Source organism: Bactrocera dorsalis, chromosome 3 (genome assembly GCF_023373825.1).
Source record: "Bactrocera dorsalis isolate Fly_Bdor chromosome 3, ASM2337382v1, whole genome shotgun sequence".
In the NCBI taxonomy this organism is placed as follows: domain Eukaryota; kingdom Metazoa; phylum Arthropoda; class Insecta; order Diptera; family Tephritidae; genus Bactrocera; species Bactrocera dorsalis.
In genome coordinates this window covers 50,326,950-50,339,183 of record NC_064305.1, presented here as the reverse complement: position 1 = coordinate 50,339,183, position 12,234 = coordinate 50,326,950, and the positions used below count along the sequence as shown (strand labels likewise).

The following is a 12,234-nucleotide window of genomic DNA, read 5'->3' as shown; positions in this document are numbered from 1 at the left end:
AAATTTGGTAAGTTTTACTAATTATAAATGGGATATATGTATATGAATGAGTCAAAACGATATCCAAAGCCTTCACAATGCCATCAATTTTCCTAAAGATTAATTTGTATAGTCTAATAGGCGTCTTTATGCATCCTTATTACTATATACATTATTTTACATACATATGTAGGTTCTTTCAAGTAAACAAATCAGTCATAAAGAACTATTTATGTATATAGCGTATTGATACTTGATTACATCCATATATGTATATGTATATACAGTATACTCTCGAAAAGTAAATCGATTGGTATTTTGGGTAATTTACTTTTTCGAAAAATTTACTTTTCCAAAATATACATAAATTATCTGTTTTTATAATATTAAATGCATTTTTAAACTTAAAAAATTCATTCATTTATTTGCTTCAATAAAACATATGGATTTACATGAAAAACATATGTATTTATTATGAAGAGAAAAAATTTTGAATATTCTTTTGTAATATATTTTCTGACCATTTACATATGTACATATCTCAAAGTTTATTTACTAAACAGACACGATAAACAAGAAAGTAAGTGTTTTTGCAACATCGTAAAAAACGCTGCTTGCTTCGTTTCGAATTTTTTATCACACTCTCTGAAAAGTAAATTAAAAAATTTACTTTTTCGAGGTGCATGTGTAATCTTAAAGGTGATTTACTTTTCCGCGATTATTTACTTTCTGAGAATTTACTTTTCGAGAGTATACTGTACTATATGTTAGTGTTTTTTTTGAACTATTAATTTTTTTCAGTCCCATAACGAAATTTCCTTGGAAATACTCTAAAATTTTTATAGATGGTATGTATTAAAAAATCTGTAAAAATTACATAGAGCCTTACTTAAAAATTGCTGAATATCTCGAGAAGTATTAATGATAGCGATTTTGACTTTGGACGTTTTTATAAAATTTCCTACAAAGTTCTCATGTACGTTTTTTTTATAGCTCCTGTCGTTTACGAGATATGTATATACAAAAAAATGCGAAATTCTTGGCCCCGTACTACCTCGCCGGTGTGAGTTACGACTTTGTTGCACAGGGCACTTTTGTAGAGTGAACAATTCTGAGAAATATGCGTCTAAAGTCAATGTGATGCCATAAAATACCTCTGATCTGTAGAAATTTAAAGATAAAAACTCACGATTGTAGTGTATTTTCTATGGAAAATTTTTACAGACCTTGGTCCAGTTCTTAATGTTAATATTAAGGGCTAAAGTTTTCAGGGCCGATCGGAAAAAAGTTCTTGTATGGACAACTTTTGCATTTGACGTGGTATATTCACGAAATTTGACATGGATTACTCCGTAAAAATCGGATCGGATTACTATAGCATATACTTAGCTTCCATATAAACTGAGCACATAGTTACTAAAAGAAATGCACCTGTGAAGGTTATAGTATTAGCTTCGGTGCAGCCGAAGTTAACGTTTTTTCTTGTTTAGATATTAATTTGAAACTTTTCAATCGTCCTTTTCTCTCAAAGAAGTTGCTCATTTGTCGAAACCCTTTATTGTGTATAGTTACCATCAAATATGTACATTAGGGTGTCCGTTATTTACGAAATTGATTATTTTTGACGAGACGCCCCTTAAACTTTTAGTTTTCCATCTAGAAAAAAATATCAGACCATAAAAAGCCCTTAATTTTCATAATAAACCTTGCCCCAAACACGATACATTTCCCATTGAAATTACATGGGATTTTGCCAATTTTTACAAATATTTTTTTTTCTCTGGAACTTTCTCGTTTGTAGGAATAAAAAAGTCATATTCTTCTACAGAATTGAACGCTCTACAAAAAATTTAATCTTTATGAATTTTAATAATCGAAATATATTTGAAAATTTAACAAAAACGTACTCAAGATAATAAATTGGTTAGCATAACATGACAACATACTAGTGCCTTTTCTAAGGCATTTGGCCGTTTTAGTAGTAGAATATTTAGGAAACCCTAACGAACTGCCTGGGCTTTTGCTCTGAATCTTCCCTCATTCTATTGCATTCTTAATGTAATTTCTGTCATTCTACGAGCTTTCGCCTGTATATGTATGGGCGAAAATGATAGGATTTGTTACTTGTAGGTTTATTCAATGATGGGAAGTATGCGTGGTTATAACCCAATTCAGTCCATTTTCACACTAGTAAATCAGGACGCAAATATAATGTTACCCACTCAATGTCGCTGACTTCTAGAGATATGGTATTTCACTTAAAATTAGGCGATGCCTCACACATTATCCATTTTACACTGTTTCCTTTGAAACCCTCAAACTGTAAAATTTTCTGCTTCTTACGTATTTACCATATTAATCGAGCTATCAATTTTTAGCAGTTTTCATCATAACCGGTGAGTGTACATCCACTTTTTACAAATTTTCAGTTCACGGATGTTCCTAAGTACCTATTTTCTCTGCAAAACTACAGTTTTGTCATTTGGTGCTTAATTATAACGGGTGGGCCATCTAACGTTTTAAATTTAAATTATCTATACTTCGACATTGGAAACGTCAAATACCATTCGGAAAGTGACAGATATTCAGTAAAAAGTCTAAAATTTACGAAATAAGTCGCTATTCACTATTCTACAGTTCGCAGATTGGGCAGAAGATCGTTTGACCGAGGATGGTCAATTTTACCGAAAAATCATCTTTTCGGACGAGGCCATTTCCACCTCGATGGTTACGTTAACAAACAGAATTGTTGCATTTGGGGCACAGAAAACCCGCGCGTAATCATCGAGAAGCCAATGCACCCAGCACGAATCACTATATGGTACGGATTTTGGTCTGGTGGAATCATCGGCCCATTTTTTCGAAAATGAAGAAGAAACCGCCATAACTATCAATGTGAGCGACATCGCGCAATGTTAACTGAATTTTTCTTCAAGCAAATTGAAGAGGAAGACTTGGACAACATTTGATTCCAGCAGGACAGCGCTACGTGCCATACAGCAAACGCTACACTCAATCCTTTACGCCCTATCTTCGAAATTTAAAATTTTGTATGGCTCACCCTATAGTAGTTTATAGGTTTTCGATTAACGTCATTTAATGGATTGGCGAAAGGTCCGTTTCAGCCTATCTGCAACGATCCCTCTTGGGTGCAAAGTTTTATTACGATAATTAAATATTTACTCAAGCTTTCAATTTTACAGACGCCCCTTTCCTAATTTTTAGTACCGAAACACATAATACTAACCGAACAATTATCGCTTAATCTAATTGAGATATGTTGCACTTACCTCAAAAATCAAATTTTTTCGCGTGAAAAAACGTTGCTGTACACACATTTTTTGATTTTCTGTAAACTACTATAACTAATATTTTAGAAATAAAAGAAAATAAATTTTTAATTTCTTTTGTTACTTGAACCATTCACTGGTATAAAACTAATAGAAAATATCCAAGCAGAACTTGGTAGCATTGAAGAAAGCAGCTATATCAATTTATTGAGGTATCCTCATAAATACTCTATTGCACGAAGTTAACTCGATAAGTTTGCTACTTTTGATTTGCCTTTTATGAAAAAAGAGCAGAAGCGCGCAGATAAATTGCGAATCAAAGATAACTATTATAAAGAATTTAAAAGAGCGTAGCAACACCCACTTTTATGTTTATTAGAAAACTATTATGTTCTGTTCAACATACTGTAATCATATAAATCTTGATTGGGGGTAATAAATAATAACACAGTAAAACTAAAACGAAAAAAATAGTTATTTTTGAGAAGCTTAAGTTTACCACACTCAATAAGGGTAAAGTCACATGTTATTTCTGATGTTTCCTGAAGTAAACAGGACTAAAAAAACAGAACAAATTGTTTTTTCAGCAAAATCTATTTATTTTATTCAAAATAGTCTCCTTCTGCTTTAATACAGCTTTTTGCACAATCCAAAACCATGTCGAACGAGTGTTTTAGCTCGTTGGCCGGCATGGCCGCCAGTGTGCCGATGCAAGCCTGTTGAATGATCTCTACATCTGCATAACGCTTCCCTTTCATGGGCATATGCATTTTTCCGAAAAGGAAGAAGTCGCATGGTACCATATCAGGTGAATACGGGGAATGGTTAATGGTTAAAATGTGATTTTTGGAAAAATAATCGTCTTTCGAATGTATTGCAATTATTACAGAGAAAGTAATGATTGGTCATATGTTCTCAGCAAAAATAAAGATAATTACGATAATTTGCAAAGCTAAGATAGTAATTACGAGTATAAAATAGGCGATCACTAACGTGCTTTGAGGAGAACGTTTAATGTATTGCAAACTCGATTCTAATCTCTGGAATTTCTAATTTGTGAGCGTCGACTGTATCACTATTCATTGCTCGCGCTGATCCTTTCGACTTCGTAACCGATATATCGGTCGTTTTGTATAGGGTAATTTAGTGAGTATAGTGTAATTTACCAGTAAATTCATGTGAAATTTGGTCAATACTGAAAATACATACATATGTATGTATGTATAACTTAGAACAATAAGGTTGAGACTTTGGTAGTCAGTGAAGGGTAGAAAAGTTAATGTAAACCAAAAATTAGCCCAATTGGTTCAAAACTTTACATAATATAGAGATTACTAAATAATACAGAGATTACTAAAATTTATTTTCTACTAATAGAGAGAGTACATACTGCTCGACTACACCCATACATACATACTTCTTTCTTTGTTCTAATGGTTTAGATCAGTGGTCGGCATGAGAGGATCTGTTACTGTGTTGGTGAGCACTAAAAAAAATTGCCCAGTGAGAAATTGGAATTAAAATTAGGCAAATTTTATGAGCAAAATTATAAAATAAAGACATTTTCGTTCTTTTTCATCTAAATAATTAATAGTATAATGAAAATTAATAAAAGTCTTTAAGGATATATTCCCTATTATCTTTAAAAGACTTGGAACATAAAAGGCATTGCATGGCACCAAAGGCATTTAGAATCATAAAATATTTCTCGCAGGGCATATTTGGTTTTGCGCTATAGTCTTACGTGATGTTAATTCGATGCTGACTCGACAATAGGGATGGCAAAATTGGTTACAGAATCGATTCTCGATTCTGACTATTTTTCTATATTTTTCGATTCTAAGAATCGATTATCCGCGGGCAAAAATCGATTCTTTCGATTCTAATCGATTTTAAATTAAAAGGACAAAAATTTATTTATTAAATCACAAGGCATAAATTGAATGAATAATTCAAATCGATTAAATAAAACACAAAAATAGTTAAAAACAATTATATTGTTTTGTTTATAAATAAGGTACAGGGAACATTACATTTCATTTAAATTTTTTTTAAATAATTGTTTAAAGTTGTTTAAAGAAGTTTAATAAAATAAGTTTTTAGATAAATTTAAAATAAGTAAAAGAACAATAAGCTAATTGTCAGTTTAAGAAAACCATACATTTTCCGGGACAGATCTTAAAAACAGAAGCATATTTAAGTGATCTGGCGCTAATATACATATTCGTAAAGTAGAACTAAAAACGAGTATTTTAAGACATTTCCCGTGAAAATTTGTGCACGTTTTCGGAAAAGCCGCTCTCCTGAACATTTACCAGTAAATTTATCGTAGGAAAGTTTCTTGACCGTTTCTTAAGCGTTTTTTTATATGAAGTTTTTACATTTCTTGAGAGCTGGATACTAAGCTTATAACTTGAAACTGGTCACTTAATTAATAGTAAAGTCGAATGTCAAGAATCGATTCTTAATCGACTCCGACTACTGAAGATCGATTCCGAAAACTCGAGTATTTTACGAGAAAACTCGATTCTCGAGTAGAATCGGAATCGAGTTTGCCATCCCTACTCGACAACGACTGAACGATAGAGCATAAGCGTACATGTGAAGTTAGTTTGCACATTGCCGACCACTGGTTTAGATTAATTATGTTCCATTACCTGACCTTTGCGGTATAATTAACAATATTTGATAGAACATGTACATAGGTTGGAAGCTGATTTTAAGAGCCAAAATGCCAAATAAACATTTTTCTATGAAAATGGTATTAGGGTTGCTTGCATTCATGTTTTTGATGCATTTTAATTGATTTAATAGTTTTTATTATAGTATTATTATAGAATAAGCTTTTAGATGGTTTTTGTATTTATAGCTACTTTTTATTGCAGGTCTCACACGATTGGACTACGGCTATTAATAAATATTAATTTTATGAATAGTTCAATTAACATATATACTTATGTTTGTATGTATATCGCGTATATAGCAGAGTAAAATATTCGTATAATCGGCGAAGTTGTAACCATCTGTTCCAGAGTACTATCACCAATAACACAAAGAAAATATGATGGGGCCATGAGCCCGTCATTATTTGTATTAAATCCGAGTCGCAAGCGCGTCTCAAGCGGGCCTGCACCATGCTAGCACCGCCGAACCCGAGGTCAATATGCGGCCAGGACCCGGGCTGGTCGTGATGGCGCTTGCGTTTATTTCGGGGGCTCGGCGTGGCAGCACCAGCACCAGTTCCAAATCATCATCATCGGCCACATCATCATCATCACCACCGGCTTTTTTCACCTCTACCGCATCCGATAATGATCTTGAACCTCTGACACCTTCTCTGATATTTCCAGCCTTCCTCGGTGGAGGCGGTGTGCTAACATCAGCTAATTCACCATCATTATCTAATCATCCTCTACAAGATTCGGAAGGAGAAAATCGCAAAGAGGATTATAACTACATATACAATAGCCACATAAACTTGCTCCCACTTGCATCGGCAAGTGATAGATCAGTCCAAAGCGATCAGCATCTTCGGTTGGAAACTCTATCTGGCTTAAAATCGTCTTCCCGTGCAACTAGACAAACGAGAATAATACGAAGTTTAAAAATAGGTAAAAGAAAACTAAACGAAAACAGACACGAAACCGAAGTCGAACGCGGGCGCGATCGGGAAAGTGACAGCGTGGGTAACTCGGAAAGTGTGATAGATTCTGAAAGTGGTAGCGGTAGTGGAATATACGATGTTGATGACATCATCTCAAATGTGGAAGCGAAAACTAGCGCCAGTCTTTTAATTGATGATACCGCCGTCAATATAAATACTGAAAAAATTTCCCTACGATATCCTACAAATTCTGCAGATACATCACAATCTTTGGACGAGGATGATATCTTAGCGTTGGTAGCCGAGGATGATCTTCTATCGGAAGAATCATTTGATCGACTCACGAAATTCACAGATGACAAAATTGGTTATGTCATTGTTGATGATTATGATGTCGTAAATGAGGACACAACTAGTGGTGTGAGTGAGGGCTTTTTAACTAATGCTCCTGAAAAGAAACTACAAAAACCGCGGGACGTCAAATACTTTAAAAATGAGAATAGTGCTGGCAGTGAAAATGGTACTGAAGATCACTATAATTTTCAAAATGAACAAGAACATAGAAATGAAGAAGAAAAAACTAATGTAAATGCAAACCTAAATAAAAACGGAAAAAATTTCGTGGTAAATAAAGAAAACAACCAAAATAATTTACCGGTGATTGTCGATACTTCGTTTGCGGCCGAGTTTAGTGAAAATGGCTTGAGTCACACCATTGCGACGGATAATGAGAGCAATACTCGAAATATAAATTGGTCAATATTCGAAAGCGAGTCTCCACTGACTCGACTTAATCCCTGGATATCTGCTTGTGACCTAGCACAACCTGGTACGGCACCAGATTTACAGGTGAGTTTTTTCAACAGTTTCGTCATATAAACAATTATAAAACAAAACTATACTTCTAATATTAAATAAATGCTAGTAAGGAAGTGGTAATTTCGGGCGTAACCGAACATTTTTAATTTTTAATTTTGTTTAAATATTTTACATATTGATCGACATACATACATAAGTATGTATGTATAATAATCGGAAGATGCATTATCTGGAGAATATGGCGGATGAGGTATGACTTCTCATTTAAGTGTTTCCTGTTAGTTTGGGAACATGAGGCCGAGCGCTGTCATACAGCAGAATCACTTTTTTTGTTGTGAATCATTTTTGCTTGTGAAATATGTGTGATTCCTAAAGATGAATCAAGCTCTTCTTGTGTTTCTCCAGGTGCTGTTTTTTGAGTTCTTGATATGCTTCACAAGCGGATTTGTTTGTTTGCAAAAAAAACGACAAAAATTCGGACTTATTCGCACAACCAAGGGTATATGACACATAGACAAAATCACTAATATAGAAAGCAGTTTTTTTTTCAAATATCTAAGTTATAAATCAAAATCGATCACTACTAACTGCTGCTATTGACAAACAGCGGGAATTTAGTTGTGCAAATAACATTTCGCAGATTGAACGGTTGAACGATTTACAATAAAAATCCATCCTCTGGCACTATGTACATATTTCCGCAGAGTTTTATTGCGATAACATCTTCGGTACTTGATTCATACCCTCTAAAGTGAAATAATCCCCCAATGAAAAGTAAAAAACAGCCTCGCGCTGTTGTTAACTGATCTACAAAAGCGTAAGCGGTGTCTTCGCAAGTAAAGAAGAAGAAAGTGAGATAATCACATGGAATATAAAACTTCGATATATGAGAAGTGAACGAAGTTATAAAATCAGAATAATATTATCTACCAAATATGAATAAAATTGTTCAATTTTTACACCAATTCCTATCAAGCCCTGAAGTTTATTTTAGCATTTATGGTTTTTCGCTTAATAACGCAATTTTGTGGTGGTGACAAAGATCAAACTTCGCCCATCTGCAAGACCAACCTCTTTAAGCTGCCAGAGAACATGTACAAGGTGTGTTAAAAAAGAATCGTGAATTTTGAATTTTCGCGGGTTACGTATATTCGAATTTCGAACTTTTTGTGGAGTTATGTTGGTACTCATGTCTCTCACTTATGCCGACAAGCTCGGCCATTTTGAATGTTCATTTAATTGTTGACAGCTGCTTTGCTTGCACGTGTTTTGGATCGTCTTCGATTTTTACCTATCAAAAAAATTGCACCACGATAACGCCCCTGCTCACACATCGTTGCTTGTGCGCGACTTTTTGGCCAAAAACAACACACTAATGATGCCGCAGCCACCGTATTCCCCAAATCTGGCCCCTGTGACTTTTTCTTGTTCCCTAAACTGAAGAGGCCCATGAAAGGACGACGTTACGCTTCTCTTGACGAGATAAAGACGGCATCGAAGGAGGAGCTGAAGAAGATAAAAAAAAAAATGATTTTTGAAGTGCTTCGAAGATTGGAAAAACCGTTGGCACAAGTGTATAATATCTCATGGGGATTATTTTGAAGGGTGTTTTTTTTGAAAAAACACAAAATTCGCGATACTTTTTGAACACGCCTCGTATACTAAGTTTTACCAAATGGACACACAAGCACTCAGAATGCAATTCGCCTCGCTATCCTAATCATAATCATTTATATGTATGTACATATTTACATATATATTTGTTTACAGGTGGACAATACATACGAGTTTACGATATCAAAATACGTTCATATTTCCTTATAATTATACCTAAAACTAATGTGGATAAACATAGAGTTATAATATATACTATATACTATATACCCGTATTTGTCAATAGATGTCGTTGCAGTCGTGTATATCCAGTGCTACCAATCACATATTGTGTAGGAGTTTACGGAGACAGTTCGTGTAGAACAACATGGTTCGTTCGCATCCGTTCTGGTTAATTTGATAGATTCACTTGTTTTAAATTGCAAATACAAGCAAACATTTTTTTAATAACTTATTTCAATTTTTTTTATAAAATATGCTTTTAATAAAATTGGAGCAAAATTCATCAAAGGAACTCTTAAATAAAGTACTATACAATTCAGTCGTAATATTTTGTTGGACATCTTTTTGGATGAATTTGAACATTTTGAAACAGATTCTCCTCTATTTTTCGTATATTCCGAGCTTATTTTGTCCAATTCTTCCAGAAGGACTTTTTTAAGTCATCTTTGCTCTGTTTTCATATTTCAGTTTCCATTTTATGCTAGACATTTTCAATTGTGTTTATAAAGTTTTGATCACCATGCGGTAATGATATAGCAGCCCTTCTTTTACAATTTTAGCATTATGTTAGGAATCATGGTATTGATAGAAATTATATGTGCCCTTTGTACCAAATTTTCAGTTCCTTATTTAAAATTATTCTCTGCTCTGAAAATATTGTACTTGCTTTCTTCCGCCAATATCTCTACCGATATATATATGCGGTATAAGGCCAGAGCTGATGATCTTTTCAATATTACTATAGAGTCCTTTTCCAAAGAACTTTTGGAAGCAATAGCACAATTTAATTCCAACATCAAAAATAAATGATGAACCGTTAGATAGTAACTAATGAAACTAGTGTAAATTGAGAGACATTAACGGTTAAAATTCGAATATTCTTTTAATTGTTCAATGAAGTAACTGTTTGGTATTAATTGATAATATTTTTTATCTTTGACTGTGTACTAAGTTTAATCAAACTTTTTACGAAGAATATCAATATTCATAAAATAAATGGATGTGAGATTTGTATCGTCTTTGATAGTCATATTTAAGAATAATCAGTGCCTCTGTGCGCTTGCTAAACACATTTTGCAACTACTTTATAGCTTTAAACTGCCGCAATCAAAAGAAAAAAGTTCTTGGACTGCGACGAACTGGTATGAATTTGGTATAACCTTTCTTTAGGTTTGAACCAGAAATTAGTTCGCATCACACTGCGGAGTAGTGTGTAAACTTGGGCACACGAACATTCAGTAATTATTACATAGAGGTAGATATATATGTATGTACATATGTGTATACAACTTAAACATGCTTACTTACTCACTTACGATTATTTGCATTCTTTATGCAAGTATACATACAAAAGGTTATGATTTTATGTGTAAAAGAAACGGAAATCTTGAAATAAAGTAATATGAATAAAGAAGCATAAATATGTTGGCAAGGCAAAATTTGTTTTCTCCAAATTTAAATCGTATGCTCTACTTTTTATATAAAAAATATTATTGCGATAGAATCTTGACAACCCTTGGCGACACGAAACCGAACTTAATATATGTACATATAATACATACACACATACATAAGTTTGAGCTTATTTAGTTAAAAAACACTAATACACCCAAAATGTTTTACTATTTAATATTATACGCAAAAAATATTATTTTAGAAATTTCATTTTTAAGATTTGTTTTTTTACAATCATGATAAAGCTTCCGGTGTTCTTGTACGCAGTGTGAATAAATTGCTTTGCTTATCTTCAAATGCAATGAAACTATGAAATGCATCATTTTGAAGACTTTTTCTTGACATTTTTATAGATAAAGCCAACCATGGGTTAACGGATAATTTTTGGTTAGACCTCAGTCATTTTATTATTTTAATGATAAGAGAGATTTTTCATCATTCAAGCCTTGCGCTTTTTCTTTTTTGTTTTCAGATCTAAAAATCATATTTAGTCATATATGTATGTATGTATGTACTATGTCAACTTTGACCTTAGTAGTCACAAGCAATTTCAAATTTTAATATTTTTTATTCCGAATGTGATTTTGAGAATGGTGCGATGTAATATGAATTCCTTTAAGTGGTAGCAATAATTCCACAAATTATGGTTTTTGCTAAATATTTTTATTTATTAAAAAATCATGTTTGGGACTTACATATCAGTTTTTAATAAGCTTAAACAAAATCAATTAAAAACAAGAAAAAACGTTAACTTCGGCTGCACCGAAGCTAATATACCCTTCACAGGTGCATTTCTTTAAGTAACTATGTGTTCAGTTTGCAAGGAAGCTATAAGCAATGGTAATCCGATCTGAACAATTTTTTTGGAGATTATATTATTACCATAAGCAGTAATCCATGCCAAATTTCATGAAGATATGACTAGTTCGTATATATACAGACAAAAGGACGGAGAGACGGACATGGCTTAATTGACTTAGCTCCGCTTTTCGACAATTTCTGGGCATATATGTACATATGTATGTATAGTATGTATTCATTGGTGTTTGATTTCTTTATTGGCAATGAAATTATTGGATGGAATTTAAAGTTGTGTTATATGGAAAGTATACATACATGGTTGTAAAAAGGATTTCTTCCTAGCAAATTTTGTTAAGCGAGCTTTAAAAAAATTAAACATTACATTGCTATGCCCACTTTAAAAAAATTTCAGTCAACAGATGTCACTTGTTATTGCATTTCCCTGCACCA

General features: G+C 33.1%; 1 protein-coding gene across 3 annotated transcripts in view; it reads left to right on the top strand.

The window, feature by feature from the left end:
- The window catches only part of LOC105229159 (uncharacterized), a 94,684-nt gene that overhangs the window by 43,848 nt on the left and 38,602 nt on the right, over positions 1–12,234 (top strand). For all 3 annotated transcript variants that reach the window (XM_049451200.1, XM_049451201.1, XM_049451199.1), the window contains exon 2: positions 6,155–7,722. In XM_049451200.1, coding sequence (XP_049307157.1) covers positions 6,433–7,722 — 1,290 coding nt within the window. In that variant the 5' untranslated portion in view covers positions 6,155–6,432. The remainder of the gene's footprint in view (positions 1–6,154; positions 7,723–12,234) is intronic.